The following is a 19396-nucleotide window of genomic DNA, read 5'->3' as shown; positions in this document are numbered from 1 at the left end:
TTTGCAGACAAAGGGTAGCAGATGCCAGGGGTTAAGAGCACGTTAAGGAGGCAAGAGTTTCCAGCTGAGAAATTTCTTCCCATAAACTTGAGGTCTGTCGAGCTCTCTGGGAACACTTCCTTATTTGGAAGCTGAGGAAGCTGAGGCCCAGAGGGGAAAGTCTTTTCCCAGGTCATTCTGCTAGTCAAGCGGTTGGCTTGGGGTCTCCGGGGTCCTCTCTGAGGGCACGCCTACCGCGAGCGGTATCACCCTCCCCCACCAGGTGTCAGGCTCGGATGCTTCTTTTTTCCTGGGTGTGGATGCTTGATTTTCCGTGTTGCTGTTTGTCTTCAGGTACCCTTCCTCTCTTATCAGACTATCACTCTATCTCAAACCCGTTCTCCCCTCGCATCTCCCTGAGTCATTGCGCCGGTCTCATCACCTACTTGCAAAACGATGCCCAGAGGCGGTGCGCCCCGCCCCGGGCTCCTTGACGCGGCCACGGCCCACACCGTGTCCCACCCCTCCAAACCCCAGCCCCAGCCTCACGATGCAGACGGCCTCACCCACCGCGCCCCACGTAGGTACAACTATGGCCCAGTATCTAAGCAGCCTGAGAGTAGCTCTAGTGAGTTCATTCGTCCTCGCTCCACAGGAGTGAGGAAAAGGGTATTTCTCCCTATTTCCTTCTCTGCACCCCGCAGGCAGGGTCTCGCGATAAGCCAAGGAGCCAGACTCCGCTCTCCTCCACGCAGTGCCACTGCCCAAGCTGATGATTTTGAGCCCCTCACTTGCCCAGGGTCATCCAAGGGCCTGTCCCTGATATCTTTTTACAATTTAGTATTCTTTTTAAAGGGGACCTTCATATCCTATCAGCTTCAGGTTCACAAAATCTGGACTGCCTGCCCTCCGTCCGGGCTGCGTCTGGGCTGTGCTGGGCACTGGGGCTGGGCTCCCAGAGACTGAGATATCTTAACCCTGGAAGGATCATCTGCTTTTGGACTGGGAAACTAGTGAGCCCTCACATGGATATTAATAAACTGAAACTTGAGAGGCTAAGGGATGTCTGGAGGCCATATGAGATTAAAACTCACTCCCCCTGCGTCTGAGGGCAGCGTTCTCCCCTTGCCTTGCATCCACTGGCTGTGGCTTACAGATGCAGATAGAAGGGTCTTGTTTAGGAGTTCTGAGGAATATGTGTGCATGTGTGCATACGTGTGTGTGTGTGTGTGTGGGGGGTGATGATGCTTGGACAGTCTTGTGGCCCCGGCTCCATCTGGCCAATGCTCAGCTTGGACTATCTTCCTAGGGTGAGCAATAACAGGAGGAGGTACTCCATCTTTAGAGAACCCTTTTCTCCTTCACACTGAGGTTGGGGGCCTCTATCCTTCCAGAGGGCACTTTAGCCATAAGCAATGATAAAAACCTCACTTCCAGGGTGAAACGACATGATGTCTGGGATTTGCTTTAAAATAATAGGGTTAGATGGGGATGTACATGAAACAGGATTGGCCAAGTCGACCACTGTTGAAGCTGGGTGTTGGGTACAAGGGGTTCCATTATCCTAGTCTTTATGCCTCTGGATGTGTTTGAAATATTCCACAACAACAGCAAAACATTTATGTCATCTCCAGTGAGTCCCATATTGTTTCTTGGACATAGGGGCTCTGACATTAAGAAGGAATAGTGGCAATATCCTATATGTATTATATAACTGAATGTGTCCATTAGTACGTTTCAGGAAATTCTGCACAGAGCATCCCAACTTATCAATGCACCCCTCCACCTCCCCAAATGGCCCTGACACATCGAGGGGCCATGAGGCCGAGGGCTGACCCCTGAGCCTCATGATGTGTCATAAGCATCTCTCTTTGTCCAGCTGTTGCTGCTCTGGTGCTTCTACTCATTGCGGATCTCAAGCCGTGAATGAGGGACGAGCCCGGTGGGGTCCTCCCCCTAGGCCAACCTCTGTCCATTCTCACTGCCGCAATCACAGGGAACGAAACTCACAGTCCAGCCCCCCTTCTCCCCCAGATGTTGCTGTCATCACCTCCTCTCCAGTTAAAAAGTGGCTGTCACAGGTCCCTATGTGCAGCGCCCTGATAAACAAAAGGCTTTCTTTACACTCCTTGGGATGTTCTTCTCCGTCACACCAGGTTAGGCCAGTGACATATTTTAGAGCTTGTGAAGCTATTCAGAGGCTCTTAGATGATTTGGGCTCTGATACTTGTTCACTGTTGGACTCATGTGAGTCACTTCCTCCCTCAGGGACCCAGTTTCCTCATCTTTCAAATGGGGATACTGGCCCAGTATCTCGAAAATGGAAGACTAGTGGCAAATGTGTTCCAGGAAGCCTATATTATAAGGTTCAGAGCAGCATGTTCATAATAGCCTCAACCTCATATCCTTCAACTGGAAACAGGCCCATGCCCCTCAACATTAGAATGGCTAAATAGCTTACGAAATACTCATACACCAGACTCTGCATAGCAATGAAAATGAACAGACTACTGTCATATTCAACAATATGAATGAATCTGTTATGGGCTGAATTGTGTCCCCCCAAATTCCTATTTTGAAATCCTAACCCCAGTATATAAGAGCGTGACTATATTTGGAAATATGGTCTTTAAAGAGGTGATTAAGTTAAAGTAAGGTCATTAGGATGGACCCTAATGCAATGTGACTAGTGTCTTTATAAGAAAAGGAGATTAGGACACAGACACACACAGTGAAGGCCACGTGAAGACACAGGGAGAAGACGGTCATCTGCAAGCCAAGGAGGGAGGCCTCGGAAGGCGCCGCCGTGGCCGACACCTCGGTCTTGGACTTCCAGCCTCCAGAAATGAAGAAACACATTTCTGTTGTTTAATACCCCAGTTGCTCGTCCTTTATTGCAGCAGACCTAGCAAACTACTATAGAATCTCACAAGCGATATTGAATGAATGGAATAAGACACACGAAAATAAAAATAGTATGATACCATTTGTCTAAAGCTGAAACACAGAGGAAACATAAAGAAAATCAAGGAAGGATTTCCCTAAAAGTCAGGATAGTGGTGACCTCTGGGGAGGTGGGGAGGTTGAATCAGAAAGGGGTACAAATAGAAGAGTGAGAGGGGCTTGAGATTTCTGGAATATTCTCTCTTGTGGTTGCAAGCTGTTTACTTACTATGATTCTGTAGTTCTAATTATATACTCATTTATAATTTATGTATTTTTATATGTGTTTTATATTTTATAACAAAAAGGCTTTAAGGAAAGAAGGAAAGAAAGAAAACAATGAAAGGGAAAGAGAAAACCCAGTGGCCTAAGGGTGAGGGCAGAAACGTTTTGCTTAGTGAATCCCAGGGTCCCGCCAGTTCTCCCCAATCACTGCCCCTTCTTTTATATCCAGCCACAGGCCATTCCTCGGACTTGTTACTTTCCGCACTCCTATAAGTGTCTGAGGTCACAGCCTCTGGCCGAGATTATCTCCTAAGATTCTTTCATCTCGCAAATCCTTTGATTCCAGAATGTGGCTCTGGGTTGGGCTCCCTCGCCTGACCCTGCCAGCCTCTGTGCTCTCGCTGGCCCGGAGTTGAGGCGAGCCAGCCTGACACAGGAGCTCTCCAACTACCTGGCCTACTGGAGCCTATGGCGTATTGCCAGCCTGGGTGATGGGAGAACTGTTAGTGGGTACAGCCTCCAGCTCAACTGCTGGGCACTAGCCGGGCTGCCCAGGCAGGGCCTGAATTGGGAGGGAGACCCAGGCTGGAAGTTGCCAGGTTCTGCGGGCTGGTATCTCCCCACCCCCACCCCACACCCACAGCAGCCAGGCCTGGGGGGTGGGGGGCTTCCTGGAGCTGCACAGGGAGGAGAGGGCAGCCGCCCACACCTACCTTTGTTAGTTTCGCTCTCTCTAATAAGAAAGGAGCCCGCCTTATTGATTGGAGCTAGAAGCTGCCTCTCGGCATCTTTCCGGCTAATTGATCTAAAGAACCACCTGGGAAAAAAACGAAGGCAGGCAAGCCTCAGAGAGCGGCCATGCTCCTCAGAACGTTCTTGTCCAAACCTCCCTCCTAAGCTATACCCTTCCCCCAGGAAATAAAATATGCGATCCCGTTCCCAAGTTCATCCTGAGCCAGCGCCCCTGGCATCTTGAAACATGAAACGCCCCTTGTCCCCGTGCCCCACTTCCTTCCCTCTTCCCATCAGCAGATGGACTTACTGTTTTCCTGAAATGAATCAAGGACATTATTTGGGTGCCCTTTGTTAATTTTGCCCTGTGAAAAGGCACATGACCACCTGCCCTCAGAGCACAGCCACCCTGGGGCCAGGTCTCTGAATCAGACTCTCAGAGCACAATTCCTGCCATGTTCTCCCTGAGCATGGGTTGGTCAGTGTGGACGTGTCCCATGGTCATGCATGCTTTTCCGGGGAAGAGCACAGATCTTGGAGTGCCACACAGGGAACCTTCCCAAGGGCGACAATCACTGGATGAGGGACACCAGGTTAGGTCACTTTGCTCATGAGTTTGACAGACTCTGAGCTCTTGCAGGGGAAGAGCCGCGTCTTACTCATTTCACAGCTTCCCCAGCTCTTGGACAGAGCTGAGCTCAGGGTCCTGTCTGCTCAGTGCAGACTGCGTGAGAGAATTCACGGCTGAGGCCCCGACTGGACGAGGTGGACCTTTCGGTGCTGTGCAGAAACGGGTTATGAGGATGCTGAGGGTGCTGCTGCCCTGCCAGCCAATGCTGAACAAGGCCGCCATCCTGCGAGTCCCCTGACACCCAAGCCCCCGAGTCCTGTCCACTGGATACAGCTGATCACAGGCCTCGCTGCTAGCGTGCAAGGCCATGGGACTTTAGGGACGTTTCTATCCAGGCAAGCCAGGAAAGGGACAATTCTTGTTTTACAGATAGGAAGAGAGAGGTGCTCATAGAGGGGCGACTCCCTCAGTACCTCACAGTAATTTAAATGTTGTCTGGGACGGTACACAAGCTTTTCCCAGCAGCTAAGTTCCCTGCCCCGTCCCTTCTCCCTCTGTTCTGGGTTCACATAGGCTCACTTCTTAGCCGCTGTCTGGCCCCACCCTGCGCAGCAGCCCGCAGGGCAGAAGCAGTGAGCACACCTCTGCTTTGAGGGGCCTCTGTCTGTTCACTTACTTTTCCACTTCCAGGGTCTCTACTCGGGCCACAAAGTTGCTGGGCACGTAGCCTTCTCTTCCTGTGACGAGAGACTTGGCCAACCACCAGTCTCCAGCTCTAAGGGGAGAAGGGAAAACAGAAATGGCATAGTGGCTCATAAGAGCCTCTTTCTGGGGCAGCTCACAGCCCTCCACAATACGGTCTCATCCCCACGAGGCAGACGGTCTGGCGGATGAGAGGGAACTTGTGTGAGTTGCTCAGAGACACAGGGTCTCCCTGGGTTATTTCTAACTCATCCAGCATCTGACAGACCCAAAGTGCTCCTGGTCCAGGGGAGAGAGGGGGACGGCACAGCCTCCCAGGGACAGAGTGTCTGAACAGCCTGGCCAAACCAATAGGCCAAGTTGTCTTATAGTGAGTAATGGACACCTTTAGAATGTAGCAAGTGAGTTGGGACTGGACGGAAAAACAAAAACAGGAGGAGGGCCGCTGGCGAAAGGAGGAACCAGGCAGCCCAGGGACGGTCAGAAGGTCAGGGTTTTTGTGCTTTTGACTCAAGGCCTTTGCAGAACTTCAAGAACAAAAGCAGCCCCTCCGGACTCTACAGGACCAGCCAGACGCTGGGGAGCAGATTCTGGAGGAGTTTCGGAGAAGAAACACTGGGGAAAAAACTACAGCTGATTTCACAAGTAGAATCCGATGTGAGATTTTGTCTGGCAAGGTAAACAAATACGGACGGAACTGACTCGACTCAGAGCAGTGATGGAGCAGCTAGGCGGGTACAGCAGGGCTGCACGGAGGAGGTGAGATTAGACGTGGACTTTGAAGGAAGAGTAGGATTTTGACAGCAGAGCAGGAAACAATCTCACCAGGAAGTCTCTGGAAAGGCAGGTGGAAGGAAGATGGTTGAGTCAGTTTAAGAAAATGCTGGAAGCAGGGCTTGGGGGCAGGACAATGGAGAAGGTATTCTGGAGGCAGCCACGGAGGGCGTCGGGGTGGGGTGAGGGAGATGGCCCGGTGGGCTGGATCCTGCTGTGACAGGGAGCCGCAGACACCTCTGACCGTGGCATGGCATTCTGGAAACTCACTCTTTTAGGATCTGCAGCTTCTCCCCCTTCAGCATCTGCAGGTCACGGTCATTCACTGCCGAGTAGTCATATAGCGCCACCACGAAATGCTCCTCTAAAGGGAACAAGAAAAAAGAGGCCACCGCTCAGGCCCGCTGGACTAATGGTGGGGACAGGTAAGTCTGTGCCATGAGCCATCTTCTGATCACTAAGGGGGTCAGGAAGAGGCAGGGGCAGAGGGGAAGCTGCGGTGAACCTTTCACTCACTGATGCAGAAGAAACAAATTTTGTCTGGCAGACCGACCTCCTGACCTTGCTGCTGGGAACAAGGATGAGCTGCCCCTCGGAGTCCATCCCATCTTCGTTTCTGGACCCCACGCAGAAAAGCCCTAGGGCCTGGACAGGGCTATTGTGTAAGGAAATCGATAGCCCGAAGGTCTAGGGAGATCAACTTCATGGTCACAGTGGCTGCAGACCCAAGTTTGGGAGCCAGAATTGGCTGAGCCCTTATCACCTTGGGGGCACTTAGGCTTCCTCTCTCTTCCCCTTCCCCACCTGTATCCTCCTGCTTCTACTCCAAAGGGAGCCGTGGTCTTGGAACATGGCAACTGTAACCATGCCCAGGGCACCATCACGGTGCTTCTGGCTGGCAGTACCCCTGACTTGCTGGGGGTCCCTAGAACGGAGGTGGAGAGAGGAGTCTAGAGCTTGTCATGTCATCTTTCAAATGACCACTGCTAGTTATGAGAACTTTTCTACACAGCCAAGGCCCACCTGGAAAAGGTCACCTGGAGACCACCAAACTTCCCCAGGAGTAGATGGCTTATCTTTGTCACTACTGTGTGGCATGATCTTGGACTAGTCATATCCCTTTGTGGGAAGGGGAATTTGCAATAGATGATGGAGACCCCTCTGGTTCTGAGATTCAAGTTCTTGTGCCAAAGGCAGTTAGTTTGTTTCCATGCCCTGGGTTTCCTTCCTAAAGATGTGGGCCCCTCACTCCCGCCCCCGCAGGAAGCGAAGGATGGCCTCCGTTGGTTGTTAATCGTGATCTACAGCAGGATAAGAGACACAGGTGAGGTCACCAACCCAGTTCCAGCATTTGGCTCATGAGTTTGACAGACTCTGAGCTCTTGCAGGGGAGGAGCCATGTCTTACTTATTTTACAGCTTCCCAGGCCCTTGGACAAAGCTGGGCTCTGGGTCTCGTCTGCTCAGTGCAAACTGTGTAAATGAATTAATGACTATGTGGAAGTGAATTATGAGGATGCTGGGGGTGCTGCCGTCCTGCCAGCCAATTCTGAGGCCACCATCCTGTGAGCCCCTCCCAAGGTCCGAATCCTGACCCAGGAAGGCTGAGGTCATTCAGTATGTTCCCTCCACAGTACTGCCCACCAAAGTGGAAGTGGAGACCGGGGGTGAGGGAGGGTGGTGTGGGTGGTTAGAAGGTCAGCAGGGGACTTTTGAGAAGGGGCCGAGAAAGGAGGAAACAAGACGGTCGCCTGCACGGAACAGACCCAGGGCATAGAACAGACCCAGGGCTGGGAGGGAAGCCACAGAGGAGCCATGGACCCTCACCCTTTGAGATTGCAGTTAGATCTTTGAAAGCCTGCGTTTGATGATGCCGTTTGTATTTACTGTAACTCTTGTCTTTTTGTGCTCATTTATAGTTTATAAAGTCCTTTTAAGAAAAATCTCACCCAGACTCAGGCACACTAAAGGAACGGGTGCTTGGTTCCTAGAGAGGCCCCCAAGGGCAGGCGAAGCTGGCACGAAGCTGGGCCACATGCCTAGCTGCTCCTTGCTCAGCCTCCCCCCGACTTTCTTCTCTCTGGCCCTAGAGGGCCTGCGCCCCATCTTCTGCAGGAAGCTGCTTCCAACTGAGCCTCTGTTCTAACTGCACGAAACCAGGGCCTGGGGAGATGGCCTGTGGGCTCTCAGCTTCCAAAGCAGCCCCTTCTTACCTTGATCCGGGCATGTGTCGGGAGGTGCAGGAGCCAGGTGGTTAAACATGATCTGGAGCAGAAACACATGCGCTCTGTTAGTTCAACGCCCCACAGCCTGAGCAGGGCCTGGCGGGCGGTAGGCGAGACTGCTGTGAGTGTCAGCTGCATGGTCCGTGCGGAGCTGCTCTGTTGGCACAGAGGTCGCACAGGTAAATTCTATACCTGCTGCTGCAACTCCTCAGGTACCAGGGCCATCTCGCACAACCCCAAACCAACTGCCATCTTTGCCCTGACCATACAGACACACGGCTAGAGGAGGGGTGTGTGGGGATGCTCCAACTTTGTAAGAGGCGGCTGTGGAATGACTGTGGAAAGATCATCTGGGTTAAGATCCTGGCTCTGCCATTAAATGATGAAATTGCAAAAGGATATTCGTTCTCAAAGAAAACTGTTTCAATGGCATATTTACCCTAAAACTCAACAAACATATTCCTAGATATATGTCCTGCAGAGAAACTTTTTCGCATGTGTACCCGGAAACATGTACAAGACTGCTGCCAGCAGAAATAATAATAATTTTCAAATATAAAAATTGTTAAAGGATAGAAACCATTCTTATGACCAATGATCGAAGAATAGATAAATTGGGGCATAGCCACATGATGAAATCCTGCACCCTGCTAGTTAATGAACTAGAGCTACATGCATCCACGTGGATGAAGCTTACCACACAGCGTAGATCTGAAATCAGAGTCTCGGAAGAATACATACTGTTGGAGTCAATTGATTTAAAGTTCATAACATGCGAAATTAAACTAAATAGTGTTTAGGAATATATGCATATGTGATAATACAAAAAAAGAAAAGCTAAGGAATGATAAACACACTTAGAATAGTGGGGCCTGGGCTGAGGGGGATGGACGAGGGGGACAGTAGGGGAGCTTCAGTGGGGCGAGTCACTTTCTACCTCTGAAGATGGGAAGGGCTGCACTAGGTGTTCATTTTATTCTCCTTTCAACTTGACTTTGTGTTATAAATCACCTTTTTTCGCATTCTATATTTATTAAACACAATTTTGAAGTAGCATTTTATAAAATGATATGTATAGTATGGTCCCATTGAAAATATAAACACATGATGTAAATAACACAGAGAAAAAGGGTCTGGAGGCAGGAGCTCTGAAGCACTATCTCCAAGCGTCATTGGGTAGTGGGATAATAAGTATTTATAATTTTTTCCATGATTAATACGGATTAAGTGACTTTTTAAAAGTTAAAAACATTCCAGGCTCTACTACTTATTAGCATGTAACTTTGGGTAAATTATTCAACCTAAGTTCGAGTTGTCCTTTCTATTATCCAGTCACTGAACAAACGTTTCAATGTTACGTGCCAAGCCCTGCACTAAGTCGGGACACAGATAGATAAAATGCCTGGTTTATCTAAGAAATGGGAGTAGCAATCCTCACCCCCGTCGGGTCACAGTTGGAATAAAGTGTTGACCAGTTGGAAGTGCCTGTTGGGGTACAGAGAGCAGGAGAGGGCAATCCAGGTATGACTTCCAAATGCCCCAAACCAAAAGGGAGTAGGCAGAGGGCACATAAACAGTCATCTAAAACTGCATCTTTGGGAATTGCCAATGCTTTGTAAACAGACCAGGACTTTGAGACAGGCTCCATGAGCATTTGAAGGCCTGCTGGGGAGGTGAGTATAAGCACCCTCCAGGCTTAGGACACCTCATCCCAGGGAAGTAAGCACTTTGGAATGCTGGCACAATGCCAGGAAGGGGACAATGATCTCCAGGAGCTTCTGGGTAGGGATGGGGGCAGCAGATTTGCTAAATGCCTAGACCCTTCCCCACCATGAACTTTTCTCAAATGACCTCTTTGATTTCATTTCCTCTTCAAGGTTGCCCTTGAACAATGAAAACCGGCCAAGAATTACTGGGGGCTAACCATGCCCAGTCCTGTGATAAAGGCAATACGTTATTGCACCGCAGACTTGTATTTACATGGCATATTGTTGCACTTTTAGCAAATCCATTTTGCAGATGCAGAAACTGAGGCATAGGGGAGTTAAGTAACCTGCTTTGAAGACACAGCTAATTGATTTAAACTCTTGCAGTCTGGCTGTTAAACATTCTACTATACTGCCACACGGACATGAACTGGGTGGGGACCTATTTGTCGGAACCCTGCTTTACCTAGAGATGGTGCTGGGGCTGGCTAGAGACAAGCAGCTGCCCCCACGGAGCGGCACATGTTCTGTGCTCCCGCTCCTGCCCCTCCCTCTCCAGCTGGGAAGAGCGGTCACTCACCAGGGGTGGCAGCGGTGGGGGCTCTCTGTTCGAGGTGCCGACCTTCACAGGGCTCCATCGGCCCTTACTCTTCTCCTTGACCTGCTTTTTGCTGCTCACCACTCCCATCCTGTCGGAGAACACAGAGCAGATTGGTGACGTGAGTAGGTCTTCAGCGCCTGGACGGAAGAGCTCCCCTAAACTCCTTCCAGGCCGCCAATTAGAAAGGTGGGTGGAAGTAGAGGGTAGTGAAGTTCAAAGTCAGAATATGGAATCAGAAGGGGGTTGGGTGGGCTAACTTGCACCCATCTTTTTTTTTCTAGCACAGGAAGAAGTGGCCCAGAGAGGAGAAATGACTGAATTTAGGCCACAGAGATCATTTAGCCTGAGGAAACCACCAGAAACTGCTGGGATGGATCCAAGCCCGCTGGGGACAGGAGCTTTAGCATCTAGAAAGAGTCTGACAAATATGACTAGTGGTCTGGGTTTTAGCTGTCATTTTGTCACTACCCGGGTCTAGCTCAGTTTTTCAGGTGAGATGTTATAAATTTAGGGCACGTAGATAGTATAGACATCTAAGGCTAATTGCAGCTTCTTCAGTAATATCAGGAAATCTTTAGAGGGGAGAGAAATATGGTGAAGATTTTTCTTGAGTAAAGAATCATAAAAGACCGTAGATTCTCAGCCCCCATCACCACCACCCTCATTCCAGGGGCTGCCATTGAGGGAGGGCTTACTCTTGACTGGGAAAGTCACAAACTTTATCTTGTATTATCCTTTCAACTCTAAAATAAGTGTGAGTAGTTATTATTATCATCCCAAGACTGAGTTTGGAGGCGTTAAAGAGCCGGTTTGTGGCCCAACAACTACCCAGTGCAAATCCAACCTGAGTCCTGGCTGACGCCAGATGACCGCAACCCAGACCTCGCGCCCAGACCCTCCCCAAGACACTGACATTTGTGGAAGGGGGGCCTTGTGTGCCTGCTCTTGTCGGATGAGCCGCGTGCTCCATGCTGGGTTCCTGACTGCCTTGCACCATATTTCACTAATTCTGAGATGCAATTTCACTAATTCTGAGATGCAATTTTTCACATTTCAATATCTCTGAAACCAGAACGTGTCTTACGTCTGATGATGGTTCATAGAGCAATTAGTAGCATTTTTTTTCTCTTTTTGTATACATAAAACAAATGCTAGCCTTCTACACAGTAATGTCTTAGATTCAGTAAAACATGGTAATACTTTTCTTCTAGAGAGTTGAAGGCACATGCCTCATATCATTTCTCAAACTCACCTTGATAAAAGAAAAAACTAATAATTTTTAATATAGGATAGAGAGCCATAGCAACAAATAACCTATACTTTTTTAAATATGCTTTCCATACAGAACATATAATCCTGTACATTTGGAAAGAATAACACTCTCTGTATTTAAATATCTTATGTCTGTTCAGGTCAGCTTTAACATAAGATGAAATACAGTGACAAAGTTTTAGTTCCAGTTTTCAGAGATTTCTGGGTATCAGAATTTCGGATAAGGAATTATGCATTTTTATTAGGAATAGCTACTGAATTTTATCAGGTGCCTATTTAGTCTCTATTCATATGATAGCTTTAATTTGTTGATTAATGAACTATGCTGATAATTTTTCTGGCATCAAGACATCCTTTCATTTTGTAATAAAAGCTATTTGATTATAGTGAGTTAGTCTTTTTGATGTGTGGATGGGTCCTATTAGCTAATATTTTATTTTGAATGAGAATCTGTATTCCCAAGTGGGATTTGTCTGTGAGGCATTATCACACATATTGGGGAGCTCTCTTTCTTTTTGCCTATGGTCTCAAATAGTTTAATAATATTGTGACTATCTGTTCTTTAAAGGCTAGTTAGAACTCACCTGGCAAATCATCTGTCCCTGGGGTTCTTTTAAATAGGTCTTTAAATATATTTTCAACTTCTACTGGAACTTGTTCAGACACATCCTGTTTTTGTCTGTTCCCATTTTTTTCTCTTTTTCACACCATGTTGATGATTTATATGATTTTATAGGAAATCTTTGATTTCTTCCACCTTTTCTAATTTTTTGCCATTAAGTTCTATGTAGCATTCTTATAATTATTTTAATCTCTTCTATTTTTGATTATGTCTTTTTCTTTTTCTTAACATAAATTGAATGTACTTTCAATAATAATTACAATTTTTAATCAGATAAAATTATCTGAAGGTTCCTATGACTAAAGTTTTAACCTAATTTTTAAAATTAAGAAAAAGAAGACTAATAAAAAAAGCATGAAATTAAAAAAAAAAGGCATGAAATTGGAATAACAATAGACCTATAGCCAATGGAGCAGAACAACAAGCATGCAAACAGATTTCAACACATGCGAGAACAGCATATATGTAAAAGGTGGCATTTTAATTCAGTAGAGAATTGAGGGTTTATTTTAATAAATGGTATTGGGAAAACAGCTATCTACCTAGAATAAAATACAATTGGCCCCATACCTTACACCATATTAAAAGATAAACTCCAGGTGTATTGAAGAAAAACATAAAAAATAAAAAATTAATTGAGAGAAAATTTAAGAGACAATACATATGGCCCAGAATTTGGAGATAAGAATTGACAAAGACTAGCCAGAAGCTAAGAGAGGACAAAAAGACACAATCAAACAAAAAGACAAATTCATAAATGTTAAAGGTATTACATGGTAAAATAATCCGTCTTGAAGTCAGTAGATAAGCAATAGATTGAGGAAAAGATTTGCAAAGCATATGTCAGATAAATGTCTATTTATAATATACACAGAGCTCATGAACACTGACAATATGGGTCTAGCATACAATCCACTCAATAGAAAAATGCATGAAGATTATAAATAGGTTGTTTAGCCAATACAAATCCAAATAGCTAAATAAATGTGTAAAATGCGAAAACTACCAATCGGAAAATCCAAGTTAAGATAACAATAAAATATCGCATTATATCAATAAATTGGGGAAAAAAAAGAAAGAAAAGATAATAATAATTGTTGATAGTAAAGCAAGGAAAAACTATGTTTTCCTACAGTTTTGATAAAAAAGTATTTATTAAAGTTATTGTTATTTCATCTGTTCTTCCCTACTCCATTTCTAGGATGAAACCTCCATGATGTTTGAGATCTTTGTTTTATTCATTGTTGGATCTATATTGCTAAAACAGAGCTTAGCATGGTGTAAAAGCTGAATAAATAATTATTGAACAATAAAACATGAAATATTAATGACCTTTTAGAAAGCAATCTTTCAAGTTCTATTAAAATTAAAAAATATACGTATCTCTTGATTAATAATCCCGCTTCTGAGAATCCACAGAGTAAAAGACATCATTACATAAGAATATATGAGATACCAAAATGTTAATTACAACTAAGTTATAACAGTAAACAAATCAAAAATACAAAAAAAGCTTTGTAATTTCTCACCAGTTGGAGAATTGTTGAATAAATCTGCACTCTAAAAATCTGTAAAATATTATGTAACTATTTAAAAGAATGCGCTAGATCTTTACCAGTGAGGCTAAGAGGATTTTCTACGAGGTACTGTTATGCGAGAAAATCAAGAAGAGAAGTGCCCGAGGTTACCCCATATTTAGAAATACCTAAGAATGAGAAAATAAACCTCTTATACAGGTATTGCGCATGTTTTTATATTACATGGAGTGAGGTTTGGGAGGATGAACACTGATAACTTTGGTTATTGGTAGAGGAGGTAGAGACAGAAAAAAGAGGTAGAGGTAAAAAAAAAAAAAGCAAGTAAAAAAATCGTAGGTGTGTGGGTGGGTGTTAATGCAAAGCAGTGACCCAAAAAGATATTTCCTAAACTGTTCATATTGTTTATCTCAGGTAATAGGACTTCGTGTGACTTTTACCTTCTTTCTGATCATTTTATTGAATGCTTTACTAGTAAAATATCATTGTTACAAGCAGAGAAGTAAAAATAGAATGTGAATGATTTGCCTAGTAACAAAGGGAGCATATGGCCTGGAGCTAGGGCCAGCCTCAGTTCTTGAGAATGGCCACTGAAAGATAGGCCAGGACTGCCTGAGCTTCAGACTTTTCCTGACCTCTCCCTGTTGATTGGATTGGACCCCATGCAGACTCTGACCAGAGCAGGGAGGTCAATGTGGGCCCCAGGGAAGATACTCAAAGCCTGAAAGACAGCCTCAGCCTAATAGGGGATGTGGTGGAGGCAGCAACTAAAAATAGAGAAACTAGGCATCCTTTACTTACAGTTGCCTAGCATTTCACAGGTCAAAAAGCATTTAACGGATATCATTTGATAGTCAAGATAGCATCAATAGGTTAATTATCCTCATTTTATAGCTGAAGATAGAATGGTGAGGTGGCTTGCTGAAGTCTCACTGAAGGTGGCTGGAGGGTGCTCCCTGCCCTAATACTGCTCCGAGCTCGCTGTCCAAAGCAGGCGCATGAGTGGCCTTGCCTGGGCCTCCAACCCCCTTGCCCACAGTTCAGGTTTAGGTTCAGATACTCTATCCTCTCCTCTGTGGGGGCTGCTACTTCCTTCCTCCAAAGCCCTCTCTTACAGAGGAGAATCCTCTGGTGGAGCTGCTGGGGTGAGGAGATCTGGGGTGAGTGCCACCCTGGAATTTTGGGCAGAGACTCTGACAGCCTTCTGCTTCCTCCCTGGTCCAGCATGGGTGAGTGAGTGGTCCAAGGAACCTGTACTCAAAAGCAAGCTATGCATTGGCTGTGTGAAATTGGGCAAATCCCTGAATCTCTCTGAGTCTCAGTCTCCCTACCTATAGGATGGGGAGGCATACAACCAGTCCTAGTTTCATATATAAAGCCTTCCGGAAAAGCACAGTCAAAGGGGAATGCTGGGAACAGTCAAACAGTGGACTTTCCTGTTTTGGTAGGAGGGGATAGTTCTGTTTCTGCAGAGTTAAACCATGTTACAAAATTCTCAATTATATCTTCTCTATTTGGCAAATCTTCACAATCTATTTTCAGCCTTTCACAGATGTCTTTTAATTATGCACTTACCCATGATTATGGGCATAATCCCAGTGACAATCTGACTATTTGTGTAAAATTAGGAGAAAATGCACAGAAATATTAAAACAATTGTGCAAACACTATTACCCAGATGAAAATGGTTGTCCAGCCAAGACTGAGCTGTTGGCAGGCGAGTGGTTGATGGTTGGGAATGTTCCTTCACTGGCTGATATGCTCAAGTCCAAATTCAACATATGGAATATATCTCGGGATATTGCCACATAATGAGCAAATCTGCAGGTTTTATGGACCGATAGCCTGTAAAACATAGCTCACGTGGTTGTCACACGAACCAAACAAGATGAGTATGAGAAAGAACAAGAACATAGAGAGCACTAAATAGACCCTAACTAGAGGATGACCGGAGGGACTTGGGAGACAGACGCTTTCCTACTCTAGAGCTTCCCGATGCTCAAAGGTGGCCCTGGAATCCATGGGGATTTCCTGCTTTTCCTTGTGGGGCCGAGGGCCTGGCTTTGAGAGCCAGGGTGTTTGGTGGTGGTGGCGGGTAGGAAACAAAGGCAAACATGATGGCAGGATGCTGGGTGGCCCAGAGAAGGGGTGATAGCTCTGAGTCCCTCCATCGGCGCTGGGGGCTCCAGAAGCCCGAGCATGTCATTCTAGAGGCAGGGAATGATTTGGTCAGAAAAAATCTCATGCATGAAGTCAACCTTAAAATGCATATGGTTTCATGAGAGAAAAATCAGTTTGACTCTGGTTTACTTTTAAAAATAGCAGGTACTATCATGTGTTAGTGTTTCCTGTGTTCCAGACTCTGAGCCAGACACCCTACATACACTGTCCTATTTGAGAGGGGCCACGCGACATGGTAGACAAGAATGCTGGGATCTGAATAATAGTGTCACTATTTTTTACCTGCATGTCCTTGGATAAGTTGCTTACCATTTCTGTCTCATAGCCTCAGGATAATAACAGTTTCTACTCCGAGCATGTTGTAAGAATTAAGTTAGTTTTTACATGGTATTAGCACATCTTAGAACAGGGCTTGGTCAATAGTAAGTGTTTGATAAATATTTTACTATTATTCCACATATACAAATAGTCAATAATAATTCTTTTAGTAAGTGTGTGAAATAGGCTAGACTACCTTCTTTCTACAGATGAGACCAACTTGAAACATGAACTGACTCGCCAAATCAAGCAGCTGATTAGCTGTGGAGCCAGCCTTACACCCACTTCGGACCAGCTCCTAAGTCTGTGATCTGGACATCTTGCCAAATTAGTAGCTTTATCTTTCTTACTTGACTTGCCAGACAAGGGTGGGCAGCACCGAGGTGGAACAGGTGACCTATCTGCAAAGCCAGGGCTTATCCTGGGTGTTGGCTGCCACGATGAAATGGCAGTTTCCCATCAGTGTGTCCCCTCTTCCCTCACAGAGCCTTTGCCAACACCCAGGCATTCCAAGTCCTCCCCCATAGGAGTCCACTAATAGTAGGCCCATTTCCTAGATGAGAAAAGCATAACAATAGGCCTCTGACTCACAATGAAAAAAAGAGGCCAAAGAACTTAAGCTGAAATCCATTTTTCAAGTCTCAACTTCAGGATAATTCAGCTTGAATAAAGCTACCTCACCCTTGGCCCCATTTGATCCCTCCATGTGTGAATATGAAACAGCCGTAGTGTTGACTCTCAGAACTCCATATTCTCATGTTCATTTAGTCACTGTCAGTCATGTACTGTCAGGCATAGCAAAGACACAGAGATGAAACAAGGAAGGAGTCTGCCCCCATGGCAAGATAAAGCAGTGGGACATATTCCCAAGTCACAACAATTCAGCGTAGGCAGAATTCTGTACAGAAAAGAGGTTTTCTGAGCTCAGCAAGAAGAAATAACTTCCACTGGGGAGAAAATACTAGCGAGACCATAAAGAATGGTTCAGATATAATTCTTTACATTAAAATTATTTTTAATGAAATATTTCAAAATATAAAAAAAAGAATATAACGAATACCTATCTATTCAACAGCCAAATTCAATAATTATCTTTAAAATTTGTCTTAATTTAAGTATTTTAAGACAAATCATTTCATAAATAAAAGCTCGAAATGAAATGAAACAAATGGCTTGCAACATGCCAGGTCACCTCCACGTACTTTGCGTGTGTCCCTAAAACATGAAGGCATTTTCTTACATAACCACAATGTCATTATCACACCTAACAAAACTAGCGATAATTCCCTGATATTATCTGACATCCAATCTGTAATAAAATTTCTCCAGTTGCCTCAAAAAATGGCTTATTGTCGTCGGTTTGTTTTAGGATTCAAACAAGCTTCATGTATGACATACGATTGCTATGTCTTTAAGTCATTTTTTTTACCGGAGTTGCCTCCGTCCCCCAACTTTGGTTTGCTTCATGCCGTCAATGTGTAAAAATCAGGTTGGTTGTCCTACAGAATGTTTTGCATTCTGGCTATTGCTTCCTTTTGATGGCTCATAACTTGTTTCTCTATTTCCCTATTCCTTGACCATAGAGAGTTAACTCTACAGGCTCCATTAGATTCAGGTTTATCTTTTTCTGGTAGGGATGCCTTATGGGGGTGACATGTGCTCCACATCACATACAATCAGGCTGTGTCACATGCTATCGGACAGTAATCACACTGTCTGGTGGCACCACTTTAGTTTGCTAAAATAGATCTGGGCTCAGGGGATGCCAGTACGGTCCCACCATTGAAAAGATCAGCATTTCTACTAATGGTTCCGTTAGGAGTTACTAAATATTGTTGCTCTAATTCCATTATTCCTTCCACTTTTGTTGGTTGGAGTCGAGAGAGTGAAGGATGTAAAAGAGAAAATACCAGAAAAAAATACTGTGTGTAATTTCATCAGGATTGAGTAATATTTGAATACAGAGAAGGAACGGCTTTCCCAAAGACACAGAGACAGGAGCCTTGTTCAGAAAACGGAGTTTTTCCATTGGCTGGGTTGTAAAAAGTATAGAATTATTCAAGGAACCACAGTTAATGCCTGTGTGATGCTTTTAAATACCAGTAGAGTATTTGCCCGGTACTAGCATAGGACCTCATACAGAATTGTAACTCCTGCATGAGTATATAAAGGCCTCTGCCATGTGCAGCCCCCTGCCAAGGGACAAGCTAGCTGTGATGACCTGTGACTTGTGGATGCCCTTAGTCAAGGAGACTGCCAACTTAGGCATAGTGAGGAGGAGACACGCATGTGGCTATTTCAATTTTGTAAAGTGGAAATATTTCCGCAGTGGAAATTCACTCCCCACAACGGTAAAGTTGATAGAAAAGAATTTTTAGGTGGTAAAAAGTTTGAGGATGCCGCACGAAACTTCAGGAAGGAAGACAGCATTTTTGTGAGTTTGTGTTAAGTAAAATATAGACACATGTTATTGAGTCACCTACATTTGATTCTGCTGACATCGAGAAACTTGAAATTGTTGAACTATTGTGCAGAAACATGGCACTGTGTTGATATTTAAATTCTTGTGATAATTACTAGCCTGTGAATAAAATTCCTTTATTTGGAGACGATGTATAAATAAATTTATATATATTTAAAAACCCTCACAGTGATAATTAAAACATACAGCTGATATGCCAAAACATAAATACAACTACTGTTGTATTTTACATTGGTGAGACTATGTACTTTGCAGTTTCTACTTCTCAATCTACTTTGCAGTTTCTAAATTTTTTCTTGCCTTGTTCTCGTTTTAAAAAATTAAACGGAAAATTAAATTGTGAGTTTACTACTTCCTAATGGACTCAGTTATGACTCCTTAGCACAATCATTCTCAAAGCTCAATTTACACACAGGTGGAGTTTGCAGATGCCTGAGGCCCAGCACCAGCACTTCTGATATATAGGTCCAGAATGGAGCTCCAGGATCTGCATATTTTACAAGTGTCCCCTATATACTGATGCTGGCAG

The 19396-nt window shown here is 45.1% G+C and overlaps 1 protein-coding gene across 1 annotated transcript in view; it reads right to left on the bottom strand.

The window, feature by feature from the left end:
• Window positions 1–19396, bottom strand: part of BLK (BLK proto-oncogene, Src family tyrosine kinase) — a 48766-nt gene that overhangs the window by 8852 nt on the left and 20518 nt on the right. Inside the window, exons 2-6 of the mRNA XM_039876074.1 lie at window positions 10437–10545; window positions 8139–8190; window positions 6197–6290; window positions 5127–5225; window positions 3861–3964 (exon numbers count right to left, since the gene is read on the bottom strand). Coding sequence (XP_039732008.1) covers window positions 3861–3964; window positions 5127–5225; window positions 6197–6290; window positions 8139–8190; window positions 10437–10544 — 457 coding nt within the window. The 5' untranslated portion in view covers window position 10545. The remainder of the gene's footprint in view (window positions 1–3860; window positions 3965–5126; window positions 5226–6196; window positions 6291–8138; window positions 8191–10436; window positions 10546–19396) is intronic.

This window comes from Pteropus medius, unplaced genomic scaffold (assembly GCF_902729225.1).
Source record: "Pteropus medius unplaced genomic scaffold, Ma_sr-lr_union100, whole genome shotgun sequence".
Classification (NCBI taxonomy): Eukaryota; Metazoa; Chordata; class Mammalia; order Chiroptera; family Pteropodidae; genus Pteropus; species Pteropus medius.
Note: the sequence above shows the minus strand (reverse complement) of the source record. Positions and strands in the feature narration are given on the sequence as shown.